This window comes from Dipodomys spectabilis, unplaced genomic scaffold (genome assembly GCF_019054845.1).
Source record: "Dipodomys spectabilis isolate Male_0828 unplaced genomic scaffold, ASM1905484v1 ptg000046l, whole genome shotgun sequence".
Taxonomy (NCBI): domain Eukaryota; kingdom Metazoa; phylum Chordata; class Mammalia; order Rodentia; family Heteromyidae; genus Dipodomys; species Dipodomys spectabilis.
This window is the reverse complement of record NW_024870723.1, coordinates 1,001,727-1,020,854: the sequence shown is the minus strand read 5'-3', so window position 1 is coordinate 1,020,854 and position 19,128 is coordinate 1,001,727. Positions and strand designations below refer to the sequence as shown.

The following is a 19,128-nucleotide window of genomic DNA, read 5'->3' as shown; positions in this document are numbered from 1 at the left end:
CCTAATCCTGTTCATCCACTGCTACTATTTCATGAATTCTGCATAAATGGAATCCTATTTGTATTGGTCCATTCTGTACTACAACAAAAGTACCCTGCATTAAGTACCTTATAAATTAAAGTAATTTATTTCTCATAGGGTGGAGGCTGGAAAGCACCAGGTCAAGTTGCTAACAAATTCGGTGAGGACCTTCCTGCAGGTTCAGGGAAATGTCTTTTTTTTTTTTTTTTTGGGTCCGGTTGTGGGGCCTGAACTCTGGGCCTGGGCACTGTCCCTCAGCTCTTCAGCTCAAAGCTAGCGCTCTACCACTTGAGCACCACTTCTGGCTTTTTTTCTTTTTGCTTATGTGGTGCTGGGGAATTGAACCCAGGGCCTCATGCGTGCAAGGCAAGCACTGTACCACTGAGCCACCCTCCCAGCCCGAAATGTCTGTCTTTATGCCATGTCCTTCCATGTCAGAAAGGGACCAGGATCTCCTCTGGGCTCTTTCCTTATGAAGCCACTAGTTCCATTCACAAGGCCGCTCAAAGATTCCCACATCCAAATACTATCAGTTTGGGGATTCAGTTTCAAAATACAGATTTTAGGGAGACACAAATATATCATCCATACAAAATGGTCTATCACCTTTTGAAACTACCTTTTTTCTTCTGCCATAAATCTTTCGAGATTCGTATCAATTGTTTCTTGTACATAGCTTGGTCCTTTTAAATGTTTGTTGTGTGTGTGTGTGTGTGTGTGTGTGTGTGTGTGTGTGTGTGTGTGTGTGTGTGTGTGTGTGTGTGTGTGTGTGTGTGTGTGTGTGTGTGTGTGTGTGTGTTGTTTGTTTTTATGCTGGTACTGGGGCTCGAACTCCAAGACTCATTCTGATCCCTTTGCTTTATGCTCAAGGCTGAAGCTCTAGTATGTGAGCCATACCGCTGCTTCTGGCTTCTTTTGTTTTCTTTTTGTTTTGTAATTTTTTTGTTTTGGGTTTTGCTAACTAGAAATAAGAGTCTCACAGATTTGTCTGCCTAGGCTATCTCTGAACCATGATCTTCAGATCTCAGCCTCCTGAGTAGATAGGATTACTGGTATGAGCTACCCAGGAAACATTTTGTAGTATGGATATGCCACTACATTATTTTTAAGCTTCCAAAATCCAACCAGTAGTTAAGAGTAGGATAGAGCAAAATAGGCTGAGGTAGAAACTGAGGGTCAGAGAAGTGACTATCTTGAAGGCACACAGCCCCTCATCAGCAGTCTAGGATTCCAGCCCAGAATCTGGTGACCTTCCGCCCTACCAGCACCTGTACCTCCCAGCCTTATGAGTCTTCCTCTTTTGTTTTTCTCCCAGACATGGATGCACCCAAGGACCTCCAGGTTTCCGAAACAACAGAGAACAGCCTGACCCTGCTCTGGAGGGCACCACTGGCCAAGTTCGACCGTTACCGCCTCAACTACAGCCTATCTACAGGCCAGTCAGGAGAGGCCCAGCTGCCGAAGGACACCACATCCTATGTCCTAACAGGGTTGCAACCAGCGCAGGAATACACCATTGTCCTCACAGCCGAGAAGGGCAGGCACAAGAGCAAGCCGGCACATGTGAAGGCATCCACTGGTGAGTTGCCCTGAAGCACCTAACCACCTTCTTACCCTTTGGTGACTCTGATTTGCAGAGTACTGCAGTCAGGCTGAGAGACCCAGATGGTAAATGTACGGCTTTCTCTACCCAGGAAGTCCTTAAATGCCACTTCGAAACAGCTGCTTCCTTGTCTTTCCTCCTGATTAACTTGTCCTCTTGGCAACGGAGGGAGCCAAGTTCCCTGGCAAGACAAAGTGGTTTTTAACTATTTCTTCCTAGGACAGCTTATGGCATCAGGTTCATTCGTCCTTTTTTTGTTGTTAATTCTTGTTTCACAGTTACTTTTAAATTGTTTCTTTCTTCTTTTACACCTAACCATGAGTTACTTTCTTTTCTTAGACAAGAGTGGGATGCTAGTAATCATCCTCTGGTTATTTTTCCAGGAAACGGTTTTTATTTCAGGTCCCTTGCTTTCTTAGAAGGTGACCCTGATGACTCACACGTGGTCCCCCGAGCCTCCTGCCCTTCTCATGCTCTTCTTCCTCTTAGTCCTGCAGAGGTTCACCTGGTCTATCCTGGTTCACCCTGCCTGCCAGTGTCTCTTGTACCCTCCACACTGGATTTGCTACCATGTTTCCTCAGGAGCTGAGTGGAAGAGAATCAGAAAAACAAACAAAATCAAAAAAGAGATTTTGTTTTTGTTTTTGTTTTGTAAAGCAACACATTCAGAGTTTGCCACTGAGCACTGAAGAAATGTGGATGTGAAATAGTACTTCTGCAGGGTTTGGCAAGAGATGGTCTTAACTTCCAATTTAAATAGTTTTCATGAACTGAGCACCTGCTGACAGGCTGATGTTTGAGGGGAAGGTGTCATGCAGATTGTACAGTTAGGTACAGTAGAATGCCCCTGCTCATGGTCCCTGAGACAGACCAGATACCTACGGTGTGAGGCAGAGCCCAATCACGGAAAAGATCAGGGGATCAAAAGTCAGGAGCATCTGGCAAAGGCATCCTACTTGACAGAGATGTCACCTCAGCTGAGCCTTGATGATTCAAAAAGGGATTGCAAGAGATGTATGTAGAAATGCCCTTCACAAATATCTTTAGCCAAGTAGAATTTTCCAGTCATTCATAACCACTTATGTAAGATAGAAGTTATTTTCCTCTGTTATAAAAAGAATCCAGGTGGTTTGGGGACAGCACAGTAGTTTCAAATAATCAGAGACCTGAGCTACTTCTGGCTTTTTGTTTTACCATTCTCAGACCTTGGCTTGGATTCCCAAAGTCACCTCAGTGTCACAATATAGCTGCTATAATATTGTCATTCCCTCTGTGTTCTAGGCAAGGGGGAAATAGGGCTGAAATAGGGCTACCTGCTAGATGAACCTTCCTGGAACCCAGTAATCATGTCTCTCCTTGCATCACTGGCCTTTCTTAGCTTTAAGTGAGACTAAGTGAAGTAATCCTATGTCTGAACGTGCTGTTAAACACATACTATCATAGTTGCTTTTAAGGAAAGGGAAATTTGGTGGGCAAAGATCAGTCTCTGCCAGAGTGTTTGAAGTGAGCCTAGATGATCTGTTTTGCTGATCATGCAGGGACAGCTTCCCACTTAGCCGTGAGATGATTGCTAAGGTTGCTCAGGAGGGGAGAGCATTTACTCAAAGGTGGGCAGAGGCCAAAGAGAATCAAATTCTAAAGCAAAGATTTGAATCTTTCAGGGCTATAAACACAGGTTATAAGGTCAGGGAAGGGGTAACATTGTTCAAAAAGCAATGTACCCTTCATCTGCCTTATATAACTGTAACCCCTCTGTACATCACCTTTATAATAACAATTAAAAATACTCGAAAGAAAAAAGAAATCCCTCTCCTTTCTTATCTTTCCCTCTCCTGTAATCCTTTCTTGTGTCCTTCCTCTGCCTTCTACGTTTAACAAATGCTACATCAGAGAGACTCTCAACAATCAGAACTTCAAGCGACAGCCATCCTCCCTCTTTTCTCCAGTGGGGAAGGCAAGGCCTTAGTGGCTCAGGAAAGGAGAAGCTTCCTGTTGGACCACAGGCTGGAGTTCCTATCTCTGTCTAGGCATCAGGACTGGCATTGCAAAGCCTTGGCACCAGCATCTCCCACACCACACCTCCTTAATGCTATTTCAAAGAGACCATATTCTATATTCGAAGATTGCTCACTACAGGAAAAAAAAAAATGGGCAAAGTCATTTGTAATGGCTCTTCCTCATTATCTCCAGAATATGCCACTCTGGCGTTCTTTCCAGAACAGTTCATTAAAAGTATAGTAGATATTTCTTTCCATCTCTTGAGTTCTTTCTCAAAAACCCAAGTCTTCTGTGTCTCCCAAGCCAATACCACACTATAACCAAACTTAATGTTAAGTTCTGAAGTTTCTAGAGCAAAGAAGACATGTGATTCCCAAGAGCTCCTGTCCACAGCACTGTGCTCTGAATGATCAGGGTGTGGCTGGGAAAATGGAATCTACCAGCAGAAAGCCAGAAATGGCTTAAGATGGGAAGAATCTCGAATGCAGTATTCCAGGGCCAGAATTTCCATTGAGCCCTCTGGTCCTTTGTTTCTACCTCTGTATTATCTTCCTCAAGAACTAAGGGAAAAGGAAGAGAAAACATTTCACTGAAAAGTTTTTAATTCAGCTTAATACAAGAAAAAGCAGAAGAAAGGAAAAGAGTAAAGTAGAGAAAAGAAGGGAAGGGAGGAAGAGGTAAAAGATACTCTCCCTGTTAGTGATGAAGGAAATTAGTATGTGCCAGGCTCTACCTCTCTATTTCTGCCTCGTTATTTCTCCTTTCCCTCTTTCACTTCCTCCCTGTCCTTCCCACCTCTTTTCCATCTTTTCCTTATCTTCTTTCCTCTCTTCCCTTTATCCCCTTTTCCTTCTCTTTGCATTTAAATTCTGAAAATCCAATTGAACTCTGCTTAAGGACAAGGCCTCTGGGAGCCATAGAAACATGAATCACAGACCATAGCTTGAATACAAGGACAACGGAACACCTTTTCCACAGCACTGTAGGATTCAAGAGTGATATTCCAGAAATTGGCATGAATTTAGAAGGCAGAAAAGTGAAATCTCATTTTTTTTTTACAGCAACAGGCATTAGAAGACATTGTCCTCTGATTTGCCAATGTGTCTCATGGAGCAGGCTAAAACTTATTAAATATGTATCTTTCAAGAAGTATTTATTTGAGTTAGGAAATGCTCTTAGGTGCAGGGAACAACACAACAGACGAAATGGTGGAGGCTTCAATGAGGTAGAAAGAATTATATTAAGAACTACAGCAATGTCTTACAGGGGCAGCTAGAAGCCACAGGAGACTAGAGGCAGGTCCCTATCCCATATCTGGCAAAGGGAAGGAAAATCTCAGAGAAGTAATGGAAGAAATGATGCTTGGATAAGCCCTTGTAAAGGAAAACGGAAAGAAAGCCATGGCATTTCCAACAGGAAGGACCACATCTGAAAGGCTCAAAGACACAGGAAGTTAATTTTTGTGCAAGACAACCATGCAGTCTACCTAACAGAGAAAGTGGAGCTCAGGACTAGAAACATTTGCAAATGACCTCTAATGTGATGCTCAAGGCCTTGGTTTTCATTGCTGATAGTTACAAGGAGGCACTAGAAAGTTTTAAAGCAGTTGAGATTTTATGTTTTAATTATTTTATCTCTACAAGAGCTTTATTCCATTTCGTCTACTTTTGGGGGTCTTCAGGCTTGGATTTGATCACCCCTCAGTGGAGGGAGAATCCATCTTTCTCCCATGAGAGAGAGTTTTTTCATTGTGCCTGTTTTGGTAATTAGCATTGACAGGGTGGGAATCTAAACATCGGACATGGGTACTGCCAGAAATTCCTCCAGGCCAGCTGCTCAACCCACTATAAGCACCGACATCAAATTTCAAAATTCTGATTTCCCAGGCCTACTGACATTGTTCAGAGGGTAGATTCCAATGCACAGCTGTAAGAAAAAGACAACAGCCTTTTCATCAAGAAATGCCAAGAGAGTCAGTGTGGAAGTGTACAATGAGAACCCTTGGCTTCTGGGGCAGGAAGGCCACAGTGTGTCATTTGCTATGGAAATGTAGAGCCAGCACTTATGGGAAGCTTCTTAAGTCTCTAGCTCTACTCCTATCTGCTGTGTTTCTATTGATCATTTTCTTTTCACAATTCTAATTCCAGTCTCTTTGTTATGTATTGATTTTATTCACAAAGGAAGTTGTATCTTTTGCCACTCTGAACATCTGTTAAGTGGAAGAGTTGACCAGATGCCAACTGTATCCCATGTAAACCTGACCACATGGTGGTCAGTGTCCTTTCCTGATTTATTTACCAAAAAACAAAAAAGTGGAGGAACAGCCAAAACTGTTGACATGATTCTTACTGCTTAGTGACTAAACTGGTACAACACGAACAAATGAAATAACCTGGGAGGGTCATTGCTTAAAAGCATCAATGACATATTCAAAAGCTGATTCACAGAGCTTGAATTATTGTCCCCAGAAAGAATTTTGAATCTCCTTTCTATCCATCATTACTATAACAACAGTTAAGTAACTCTCCCACATCATTTGCAAAGTGGTAGATAGATGGATGGATAGATAGACACACAGACAGACAGACAGACAGACAGAATGTTATACTTCAATGTCATACTTAAGGATAAGCCTAAAACAAAGATACCTGGAACAGAAATAAGAGGAAAAGAAAAGAGAGTTTGAGAACCCTAAAGATCAAAACAATTAGTTTTGCTTAGTTTTGGGTTTGCCTTATTTCTCTTTATGTATGGGGGCTGCTGGAACATATAAAGACATGCTCCTGAGTTTACTTATGCTTAAGCCCCAAGGTCAAGGACGTAATTGTTGTATTTGGAGACCCTTTTTCCTAGCTTCACATAGTTCCATTGTTTCAGAGTATCTTGGCCCTCCTTTCTTTTCTTTAAATCTAGAGTTCAGGGCCTCTCCTTCTCATAGAGGCCATGTGAAGATGGCTAAGAACTGCTCTAAAGACTTGGATATGAGCATAAGGGATAAAATGGGATTAAATGAAGAGTCCACAGCGTGTAGTTCAAGCTCAGGCATCACAAACATCTTCTTCACAGGGCAAGATGATAAATATTTTAGACTTTGCAGGCTAATCCCTCTCATGAATATACAGCTAGCTGTGCCACTGTAACACAAAAGTAGCCATCAGTGATGTCTAAGTGAGCAAGTGTGGCTCTATTCCAATAAAACTTAAGTTTATGACACCCCAAATTCAAATTTCACTTGATTTTCATGTATCATGAAATATCATTCTTCTTTGCATTTTAAAAAAAAAGTCACCATTTAAAAATTTAAAAGCTGATGTCACCATTCTAGCTACAAACTAGTCAGAAGGTCAGATATGGTCGTTAGGTTATAGTTCATGTATCTATATCTATGTCCTACATCAAAGTAAAGCTAAAGAAATTTTAAGGACTATAAGCTTTTCCAGTATGAAGTAACAGAAAGAATATTCTCGAGAATCTAGAAAAGTCAAAATTAAATAGACTCCAACAGAGAAACTTTACCCTGCTGATAGGGGTCTTCAATCAGATTGCAAGTTAACATTTTTAGAGTTCAAAGGCTGCATTCATGGACATATAGGGCTCCCTGGAAATTAGCAACAAAGACGAGGCATAAATAGAAAGAAGACTTGATCTTTCAAATAAACAAAGGCAGTTCCTAGTCTCTCTCTTGTTTATAGGATCCATTTCCAGAGAAATCCTTTGTTCTGAGGTCACACAAAGTCCACTTAACTCAGCCCTGGGCCAATGAACTCTTTAATTAAGATTCAGACAAGTGAGATTCTGCTTCATGTCTATGTTCAAGAGATGGAAAAGGATGAGGCATTCTGGGTTATTTTTCACATTTTGTTTTTATTAGCATCACTCATTTGAACAAGGGGATTTCCTTGTGACATGCCCATATATGTCTACTTGATCCAACTCACCCATCACTCTCTCCTTTCTCCTACTCCATTGGCCAAACTAATTTCAATAAGCATCGTAGTTCCATTTTCATATGTGTATATAAAATAGTTCAGCTATTTTCAAATTGATCTTATTAGTAAGCTCTGTTTCTCCCAGGACTTTATGGTCTTTATTTTCTATCCAAAAGGGGACAGTTTTTCAAAAGACTGTCACCTCTCTTACATTATGTTAGTCTTGGTTCTGATCTTTATTGAAGTAGTTGGCGTAAACTGATTTGAACTCCTGAACTGACAAAACTCTCCATATATCTACTATAAGAACCCATCTAGGAAAGACTGAGACACCACAATAAAAAAAAAAGCTAATCTAAGGACACTGCTCAGGTCTCTGGAACCATTGAGAGGCACCCCCTTTGGTGAGGGACACTTTCCAAAATAGAAACTCAGCCATGAAGCACCCCAGCTTAGATGTGTGGTTTATTCCAAACCTGGTCAATAGGAAAATGAATTTTCCAAAGACTGACTAAAAAGCACAGGAGTGCAAATTGAACGTGGTTTTGATTTTTCTGTTGGTAGTTGAATGAGGATGGCAGTACTTATGGGAATGTGCGGGCGGGGGTGGGGTGAGCACACAGTGAGCACACAGACTCCCAGAGCCTTCCAGCACTGGCAGTAGGGTTGCCTTTGCTGGATTATAGGAAGGAAAGTGTCTGGGGGGGAATAGTTTCACTGACGCCATCTCTGTCATTATTCAGAGCAAATCCCTGAGCTGGAAAATCTCACCGTGACTGAGGTTGGCTGGGATGGCCTCACACTCAACTGGACCGCAGCTGACCAGGCCTATGAGCACTTTGTCATTCAGGTGCAGGAGGCCAACAAGGTGGAGGCCACTCAGAACCTCACGGTGCCTGGCAGCCTCCGGGCTGTGGACATCCCAGGCCTCAAGGCTTCCACTCCTTACAGAGTGTCCATCTATGGGGTGATCCGGGGCCATAGGACACCCATACTCTCTGTTGAGGCCTCCACAGGTACTTCCTTCCTTTCTACCTAAAGCTTCTGTTTCTTCCAACAGGTCACTGTCCAAGGATAATCAGACACAAGAGCTTTGGAAGGGCCTTGCTCTACCATGAGCCATAGAGCCATGGGGTCTGATGATCCACAGCCAGGCCAGTGCCAAAGCAATCTTAACATTTCACACCATATGAGCAACACTCTTTGCATGTGGAAAGATCTACAGAGCCACAGAGCCCCATGGGGAGGACTGCTAACTATAAAAACAGGCAACTTTCTGTGAACACTACATTTAAAGAGCAGAAAGAAGGGGAAAAGCCTCACAAAATGTCTGCTCATCCACTGTGGTTTACAGCAATTCCTTATTAAGCTAAGAAAACAAAGATTTTCCCTCCCCTGGTTTTAAAATGGAAAGTTGCATGATGCATGCTCCTCTAAAGGCAGCCACGCTTTTTAAGTGACATTCTTGTATTTAAGATGCCTTGGATCTCGTATGTGATTTCAATGAGTTCTTTCTCCTTCTCCAGGGGAAACTCCCACATTGGGAGAGGTCATGGTGGCCAAGTTGGGCTGGGATGCCCTAACACTCAACTGGACAGCTGCAGAAGGGATCTATGAGCACTTTCTCATTCAGGTGCAAGAGGCTGATGTGTTAGAGGTAGCCCAGAACCGCACAGTTCCGGGAGGACTGAGGTCCACAGACCTGCCTGGGCTCAAAGCTACGACTCGCTACAGAGTCACCATCCGCGGGGTCACTCAGGACTTCAGCACAGCCCCTCTCTCTGTTGAGGTCTTGACAGGTATTCTAGACCAGTGCACACCTCTACTTCGCCTTCCTTTTCTCTGCTAGAGGGATCAAAGCTCTAAACTGGGTTTAGCACCTGCTATATGGGGAAAATGCCGATGAATCATCTCCGCCTCTTCTTCCCAAATGTCATACCCCTTATTTGGCCAAGCCCTGGTCATAATCTAGTAGCCACTTCCATGGAAAATTCCACCTTCTCTTTCTTCACAAAAGTGAGAGGTGATTTTTCTTGCAAAATGAATTCCAGCCATAATACCTAAGGAGTTGGAAAGCCCAATCTGTAAGTGAAATAGAAAAAAGAAAAATAGCGCTGAGCTCATTTAAAAAATACTAAAAGATTCCCCAAAGCCCTATTTGTGTGTCAAGAATGGAAGTTGTGAACAATTCCTAAAACCACATTTCACTCCCACAGGCTGAGCAGAAAAACCCAGCTTTAGTGCCAACAATCAGACTGTGTCTCAACATCACCCTCAATCATTCATTCGTTGTCAACACTAACCAGACATCCCATCTTAGCCTTAGCCAAAACACCATCTCACCTGAACCCCAGCATGCAATGGGCTTTTGTTTTTTTTAGTAACTCAGCCACTCTATGTCCTTCTGCAGAGGAGGTTCCAGGTCTGGGAAACCTCACAGTGACCAAGCGGGGCTGGAGCGCCCTCAGGCTGGACTGGACCACACCAGATGAGACCTATGACCAGTTTATCATTCAGGTCCGGGGCGCTGACCAGGTGGAGGAGGCTCACAATCTCACCGTTCCTGGCAGCCTGCGCTCAGTGGAAATCCCAGGCCTCAGGGCTGGCAGTCCCTACACAATCACTCTGCATGGAGTGATCAGGGGCCACAGCACTCAACCTCTTGTCTTGGAGGTCATCACAGGTATATGTCTCACCTTCCACCCCAGAGATGTGAAAGCAGCCATTCTGTCTCTGGAATGGAAAAAAAAAAATCCCCATGTGTCAGGAGTTCCTACCTCAATGTGCTTGGCAGATAACACAAGTTCTCTAGCTCAGGAAGCCCTGGGTTGAAATTACATCTTGGTGGCTGAATAATGTTGAGTCTATCACTATATCTCAGGCCCTTCTCATGTTCAAATCAGAGATACTATCCCTAGTTTAGGACACTGTTGTGAGAAATACATGAACTAATGATGGAAGTGTTTCACAAAGTGCCCATCATGTAAGGAATAACCATGAATAGTAAACAGCTAAATGTAGAGCTACCATCATGGTTTTAGAAAATAACACAAAAGAGTGGGTAAGCTCTAGAGAAACCATATCATTACTGGTCTTGAAGTCACTAACTCACACAAAACTCCTAGTCAGATGTCTAAGAAGTAAATCTGGGAAATGATATGGTCAATCTTCTTCTAAAATTGCCTAAGTCCTTTTCCTTACCAGATATTAAGGCTAGGACATTTGCAAGAAAGGACAGCACATATGAGTGCAATGTTTCACGCTTGTCTTAGGGAGATAAAACAATTCATCTCAATTTGTCGACTGAAAATATGGTGTTTCATTGATCATGAGTTGTCTAGAAATAGCTTCCAAAGGGGCCTATGGGCCAGATTTGTGGCGCGAAGGTTTTTATGCTTGGCCCTAGGCTCATGCCCCTTCCCACATACTTTGTATTTGGATAAAGTTACCAAAGTATCTAATTCAGATGTACCACATAAACCTGGCCATTCTTTGATAACACATAAATTCCAAAATTAAGAAGCATGATGTAATCATGTACTATGTAGCCAAATTATTAGTGTTGTCATGTTCCTTGAGATATCTTCAGGTCAAAGAAGAGCAGAAAGGGACCTTTAAGACTTGTGAGATCTATAGGGTGCTGATGATCAACATTTTTATTGTGCAAAGTGTTGTCTGCAGCATGAAAACTTCTTTAGCAATAAAATCTCCCAGAGAGCCCCTTTATATGACCGATAAACTGCTACTCTTAGTGAGCTGAGAAGGAGGTGGGAATTCTGCACTGACATAGTTGGAAAACAGACCCTTAAAATGAAGAAGTCACTCAAGCTTTCTTAGCTCACTGGGGTAACTGGGAATAAAAATCCCCCCATCTTTTGTGGGCGTTGGAATCGCTAAACATACATACTTCTCTAGCTTCTAATCCATAACCACTGCAGCTTGAAGGGAAAAGGCTGGGAGATTGCATTTAATCTTGAGAAGCATCTCTCAATGCCAAGGGTTTTTCCATTGTCCAAATTCAGCAATAGCAACTATAATAGCTGTAATAGCTATAATAGTTTCCTCCCCACATAGTAGAAAACAATACATGGCCCCTGCTCTGCACCATTTTCTCAGCAAAACAGCACACATACACACACAGCCTTGCTGTTCATGAACAGTGTTCCTTAAAGTACCAGTCAATGATGGTGGGAAGGCAAAATGCATGCCAAGAATCAAATACATAACCTTGGATCCCTGAAAGCCAAGAAAAGCCTAGCGATAAAACATCGTGCTTGTCCAAACTTGAAACAGTGTTATGTTTTAGAAAACCAAGTGGGTTGCACATGGTCAGCAGTGAGATGTGGTCAATTGCTTTCACATGACTAAACTCCAAGGGGAAACACCTACAGAGTGAGGTTTTCTAAGCTACCACTTAACAAGCACTCACTATGCATTAGACTAAATGACAAAGCCGATAAAGTCTCATCACATAAGCCAATGAAATGGTACTGTCAACTCGACTAAAAGGTGGAGAAAGAGACTGGCAGAAGTCAGCAGATACACAGATGGCAGACAGCAATGTCGGAATCATGATCAACAACAATCTACCTCCAGAGTCTGCACTTTGTGTATGTGTATGTGTGCTAGTCCTGGCTCTTAAACTCAAGGCCTGGGTGCAGTCCCTAAGATTTTTTTTGTTCAAAGCTAAGGCTCTACCACTTGAGCCACAGCTGCACTTTAAGCTTTTTTGGTAGTTCATTGGAGATAATAATTTCATGGACTTTCCTGCCAGGGCTGGCTTCAAACCAAGATTCTCAGATCTCACCTTCTTGAGTAGTGAGGATTACAGGCATGAGCTACCAGTACCCAGCTCAGAGTGTGCACTTTTAAACCATGTTCCTTAACGGGACCCACATTCCTCCTATCTCCCTGTGGCCTTTGGCACACATGCCCAGACTTCCCCCTAGGTTGTGAGCTGACCCAATACATTCTCTTACCATTTAAGGATAAACAATGACCTGACCATTCTCAATCCCTAAAGAAAGCTGTGGCCATAGTACCAAATTTGAACTCATTTTGAAAGTTTCCATGCTCCCTCACTAATACCCAAAGACCAGTAATTACCCATATATAATATATGGAAGAAAGGGAGGGAGGGAGGGACGGAGGATTGGAGAGAGGGAAGAAGGAAGGAAGGAAGGATCTCTCTCCTCTCTCTTCCCAGGAGCTGGGCTGTGGGACATTTGATTTCCTTGGTTTCTGGTTTGCAGCACTGACAAACACTTCTCTGTCCTTCTTTAGAGGATCTCCCCCAACTGGGAGACTTAGCTGTGACTGAGGTTGGCTGGGATGGCCTCACACTCAACTGGACCGCAGCTGACCAGGCCTATGAGCACTTTGTCATTCAGGTGCAGGAGGCCAACAAAGTGGAGGCCACTCAGAACCTCACGGTGGCTGGCAGCCTCCGGGCTGTGGACATCCCAGGCCTCAAGGCTTCCACTCCTTACAGAGTGTCCATCTATGGGGTGATCCGGGGCCATAGGACACCCGTGCTCTCTACTGAGGCCTCCACAGGTACCTCCTTGTTCACTGTCATGCTCTTTTCCCAAGGTCCCTGGTTCCTGTTCCCTCTCCAAGGAATGGCAGGAAACTGCTTCTCTCCATGGCTGAATCCTTTTCGTGTGCCCTGTGGCTGCTGGCCATGCATGCTCAGAGCCCTCCATGTAGACTGTCTTCCTCCAGATGTCCTGGTCATGAGAAAGATGAGCTATGCAGAGGTCGTCCTTTCCAGTCTCCACCTCCCCTCTCTCTCTCTCTGTCTCTGACTCTTCTTCTGTCCCTCTCAGTCTCTCTGTCTCTCTGTCTGTCTCTCTGTCTCTGTCTCTCTCTCTCTTTCTCTCTCTCTCTCTCTGTCATAGTTTACCTGGCCAAATGGCCAAATGGCATCTCCTTGGAATGATGTTTTTTTGTTTCAGACATCAGCCTGAAGATTTAAATTCCCTCCTCCACTATTGACATATAACCAAAGCATACCTTTATGATACATGAATTCCAGTGGAACACAGTTTATTCACTTTAGAGTCTTTTGGCTCTTGAAATGATGATTTACCAGCTTCCCATCCCTCAGGGGTATCAGTCCTGTGAATTTTGCATTTAATACATGTTTCTTTTAAAAGGAAACACACACACACACACACACACAGCCTTTTGAGTGACAAATGTCCAGGCCATGAATACAAATGCACCTACACCTGTTTAGCTGTGTGAATCGAGAGTGAGTTGTCCTCTGGAGTGTTGGCTACTGGCTGGCAAACCCCCAACCTCAGCCCAGCGAGGAAGAATTATATTTTGCTCATCACTCTATTCTGGTGACAAGGCATTCTGTTCTTCCCAAGGAACTGCTAAAGTGAGAGTCTTCCCCTTTTCCATTCCTGTGTTCCATTGCTTATCATTATGATAGGCCCCACTTGGCAAGCTCAGTAGATACAGTGCTGCCTTGATTTGCATGATAATATTTAATTATTTCACCAAATCTCTCACAGTAAACCAAAAGCACAGTTCAACAAGTGAGCCTCTGTCATTTCAGTACAAGTCTCACTGAGATGTTTCATTAAACACTGAGATGTTTCATTGCAGTAAGCGCAAGCTTAAAATGCCTAGAAATCGTAGCTGAGGCTGTCCTGAATGTGCCCTGGGCTTTTTGTTTTTTAATCTAATAACCATAAACCATCCCTTCCCCAAAAGGCAGAGCCATCACCTGCCACTTCTGATCTTTCCTGCAGATCTTGTGGCTTGGATGTCAATAGTATTTTTATGTGTGTGTTTGTCTTTGTAGTGATAGCAGCCTTGCTTCTGATGAGTGGATCAAGAGGAAGGCAGGCCCATACTTCATCTGATCCATGTCTCAACCCATCAGTTGGGATAGTCTCCAAGTTGTAGGGTCTTCTTTCCTACAGAAATAGGACTAGATTTTAAGTCCTTTGCCAACCTGGCCTATGCATGTTTCATTCCTGTTGCTCAGAAAAGCACTGGCAGGACATCTCAAAGACAAAGTATTATTTCTTGGCTCAAAAGTTTTGTCTGAACTGCCTTGTCTTGGCTTACCTCCCTTGGTTGGCAATACAGTGCTAGCCTTCTTGGCCCACAGAGACACAAGAGGGACAAGCTATCCTAGTGAAATGTGAGAATGTGAGCTCTGATCTGAAGTATGGAAAAAATGATAACAATTACCTTGAGAAATTGGCCAGATCAGAAGCCGAAAGGTACCACTTTGGGAGGACAATGTGTCAGAATGATTTAGCTCTCATTTGAATAGATGGGTGTGCTCATTCAAAGCAAAGGACGTCTGAGGAGGCACCCAAGAAACCTCCATCTCCTAGAGACTGAAAGCTGTCAGCTCTCATATCTTTTGACCCACAACCAGTGAACCTGAGGCAGGGCTCAGAGAGTCAGGTACAGCTAGGACAAAGCAGCTCCGACTCAAGCCATCCACCATGGCTTCTCTCTCAACGCATCTTGCTAAGTCTGACCATGCATGGCAAGTGCAGAGCCAGGAAATCTAATTGCCATAGCTTCCTTTTTGAATGTTTCCCTTAACAAAACCCCTTTTCTCTCTCATTGGCACTGAATGGTAGCATTGCTTCATTTCATCCTAACCTTGAACTACCTCATCTTTCTCCCCAGAGATGGTCCTATTAACCACCTCAGTCATAAAACACAGACAAATTATTAATAAGAATTTGTTTCTTCTCTCCTACCCTCCCCGCTTCTTTTTCAGTCAAAGAGCCTGATATTGGAAACTTAAATGTTTCCGACGTAACTCCTGAGAGCTTCAATCTCTCCTGGACAGCGACTGATGAAATCTTCGAGACTTTTACCATTGAAATTATTGATTCCAATAGGTTGCTGCAGATGGTAGAATATAATATATCTGGTGCTGAACGAACTGCTCACATCTCAGGGCTCCCCCCTAGTACTGATTTCATTATCTACCTCTCTGGGCTTGCTCACAGCCTCCGGACCAAAACCATCAGTGCCACAGTCACTACAGGTACATGAGCATTCTCTCCTTTCTGACACTTCTTTCTCTCCACAGGCTTCTTTGCAGGCAGAAACTACTCCTTCTCCTTGCCCATTGGAGTATAAGCCAAGGAAATGATAGTTTCCTTAAGTCGTTCAAGACAAGAGGCTGAAGGGCTATTTAACATAACTTTCTTCCAACAGCAGCCCAAATGGAGTATTTGAATAAAGCCTCCTGCCAGGGTTTATCACTGGGCAGAATATTTACTTCACAAAATGTACTTTGGTCTAGCTTCCCATTACAGAGTCTGGAGAAAAGAATTCTCCCTTTTGGTTACTGAAAAGCTAAAATGACAGTTGTTCTTAGCTTGGAAAGGTTTTGTCACCAAAGAGATCTTGAAGGTTCTATTTTTGTGTAATCCTCCTGTCTTTGTCTTCCTGAAGTCTTGAGTATCCTCATTCCAGGATATTCTAATGACTGAAGGAAATCATTGAGAGCATTTAATTTTGTTTCAAACTGAGAAGATGAAGAGAAAGAACAAGGGTAACTCACCAGATGAAAGCACAAGGTAGCTACCCTCAACTTTAACACTACCTCTAGCTGGTGTTTGTCCTTGGAATAGTGAACGCTACATGGCTAAAAGAGAATAGTCCTATTCACACAAGGATTTTGGTTTATACAGTGGCAAAGTACTCTCACTTGAAATCTGTGCTGTCTGTGGTATTTATACATGATTTCTGCCATCCAACTGAAGAAAAGTCCCAATTGAACTTAGGAAAGAATGAGTTGACAAGTCAAAATAGCACTTACACACAGTGTCTTAACAGATACACTAACATCACAAACTGAACAATACACATCTCTAGAAGAAAACCAAATATTTTCCTTCGAGATTCTCAGTTCCTTAGGAAACTAAGAAAAAGATCCACACTCTAGCATCAACATTATCACTGAAGTCACCATGGCTGAGGGAGAATCTACCTTCCTTCTGCAAGTTGAGACTGCAAGTTGTATTCAAGGTGGTTCCTAGAAGGAAGGGAGCCAGCAATATCTGGTTCCAAGCTCAGCCAGAAACTGAGGGGAGAAAATTAGTCAGTTTAGTTTTCAACAAAGGACAAGTTCTTTTCCAGGAAGGTGGAGTCTAAAGCGCTGCGGAGTTAGTGCTATGTGTTGGATTATTGAAGTGCAATGGTGCTGTCACTTGAAATGCTTTCATACGTTTTCTTCTTGCACTAGTCACTGAACCTCTCCTTAGTCAATTCACTGTCTCCCATGTGACCTGGGGCAATGTGTCTATCTTGTGATAAGCTCAGAAGCCCGACTTGAATAGCTTTCTTGTAGAAGCTAGTCATTCTGCAGTGTCTCCATCTCATGGAAAGCTCAGGAACCTGACTTTGATAGCTTTCTTATAGAAGACAGTCATTCTGATCAACCCCAGGAGACTTTGGGGCAAGCCGAAGCTCCATCACCACCAACCTCAACAAAGCCTCTTCCAATTACATTGCCCACCTTCACAGGTTAATTGGCAGGGGGTGTGCTCAGACCCTGATGGTCCAAGCACCCACAAGTGTCTCTTCTAATGGACTCCACTCTCCATTGAACTTCTCTGAATAGGCATCTAAAAATCTACCACTACCCACTTTCCATCCTTCTAGTTCTTGAATTTGATAGAGCCAACAACATCAGAATTTTAAACCTTTCACTCACCCCAAATTAAGGAACTTCAGTGTCTGACATCTTTTTTCTCCCCTAAACATCCACTCCCCTCTGGATTACTCTGTTTGTTTAGAGTTAACATGACTTGCTTGGTTTGAATTTCTAAACCATCCCCTTTCCTCTGATCTGGAATAATCTTTTCCAGTACCAACCATTATCATCTCTCTGTGGTCTTTCTAATCAAAGTTTTCCTGGGTCACATTCAAAGAAATGTGTGCATGCCAAATGGTTTGCAGTCTCCTTTCTACTAGGATTTTTTAAATAATGGTGACCCCAGCATGCTGAGACCAGACTTCAAATCACTGCCCAAGAGCCACATGAGAAATCCTAGTGGTCACATCTTGTTCTTATTTTTTTTTTCATTAGTCTGGGTTTCCTATAGACAGACAGCTAGTCCCTTTTTCACATTTACTCCAGCAAACATGTGTTGTCACCCACTGATTGCTGTTCCAAAGGGTCAGCATGTGCCTTCCATCCATTGTTTTGTGAAAATCTGGATGCATGTGGTAGATATTCAGATCATTACACTTTTGAACATGTCTATCTTTCCTGGAAGTTGGCAACATATCAAGAAATTGTTTCAAAGGGTTAGGAGTGAGGAAAGAAAAATGTCCCTTGCTTGCATGGACCTCTCAAGCACAGCCTAACTAGCATCTTCTTTCTGAGTTTTTTTCCCCAGCATCTCATCATTGCAGCTTGTTTGTATATTCTGAGAGTTGATAGAAGGGAAGGTAAAACTAATCAAGAATCTAAGTCTTACTCTGCCCAGTAAATATGTCAATACTGCTTTCCTTTGGTTGCATGAGAGAGGACAATCCCAGCATGTATACTTAATCAACAGACTGATTTCACACTTAATTATAGCAAAAGGATCAAATTCCATTTGGATGCTTTATTGCAAATGTTATAACTGAACATTGCAACAGCATTAACTTCGCAAACAAATTGACAATTTGGCTCTATACTGCTTCTCAATCAGATTCTTTAGTCTGAAAGATTATAGAGCAGCACAATATAGTGCAGTTAAAGTTTGTCCAAATGAACCCTTTCTTTTCTCTAGATAGTAGAGCTAAAACAAACCACTTCCAAAATCCTTCAGGAAACTCTTTCTTCTTGACCTTAAATTCTATTACTAATATCTTAATCAGCCAGAAGAATGGCTTCTGTCTAAAATACAATCTAGATTGAGCTCACTTTAGTATCAGTATTTTGTTCATTGTTTTCCAGTACTGGGGCTTGACCTCAGAGCCTGGGTGCTGTCTCTTTGTTCAGGATAGCATTCTACTACTTAAGCCTCAGTTCCACTTCTGGCTTTTTGCTGGTTAATTGGAAAGAAGAGTTTCATGAACTTTATTGGACAGGCTGGAGTCAAATCAGGATTCTCAGCTCTAAGCCTCCTGAGTAACTAAGACTATAGGTGTGAGTCACCAGCACCCAGCACTATTTTTATCATTTGAAAGATGAGCATTTAGGAAGCCAGCCCCATGTATATCTAGGTTAAAACTAGCCACATCAGCCCCTTCCATCAAATGAATTCCTCTCATCATTAACTGCCTAGATTGTCAGGGACAAGAGAAAGATAACGTCAGTGGAATCACCAATCTTTCCCAGTTATCTAACAAGTAAATTCCTTAATCTGAAAATTCAGTGCTTAGCTTCAAGCTTTCCTTTAGCTTTTGCACCTACCAAGAATTTTGAAGTGGAAACCATCTCTGCCTTAAAAGATGAGGATAAGATATAGATTTTCCTATGATGCATATATGTCTACAAAGCCCTTGGTTCAATCCTTTGCCATATGGAAACCAAACAAATAATAACAAAAAATAAATAAATGCCTTCAAAGAGGAAAGAATCTAGAC

General features: G+C 42.7%; 1 protein-coding gene across 2 annotated transcripts in view; it reads left to right on the top strand.

The window, feature by feature from the left end:
- The window catches only part of Tnc (tenascin C), an 83,161-nt gene that overhangs the window by 35,496 nt on the left and 28,537 nt on the right, over positions 1 to 19,128 (top strand). For both annotated transcript variants that reach the window (XM_042678754.1, XM_042678755.1), the window contains exons 10-15: positions 1,337 to 1,600; positions 8,295 to 8,567; positions 9,078 to 9,350; positions 9,962 to 10,234; positions 12,835 to 13,107; positions 15,311 to 15,583. In XM_042678754.1, the coding sequence (XP_042534688.1) occupies positions 1,337 to 1,600; positions 8,295 to 8,567; positions 9,078 to 9,350; positions 9,962 to 10,234; positions 12,835 to 13,107; positions 15,311 to 15,583 (1,629 nt within the window). The remainder of the gene's footprint in view (positions 1 to 1,336; positions 1,601 to 8,294; positions 8,568 to 9,077; positions 9,351 to 9,961; positions 10,235 to 12,834; positions 13,108 to 15,310; positions 15,584 to 19,128) is intronic.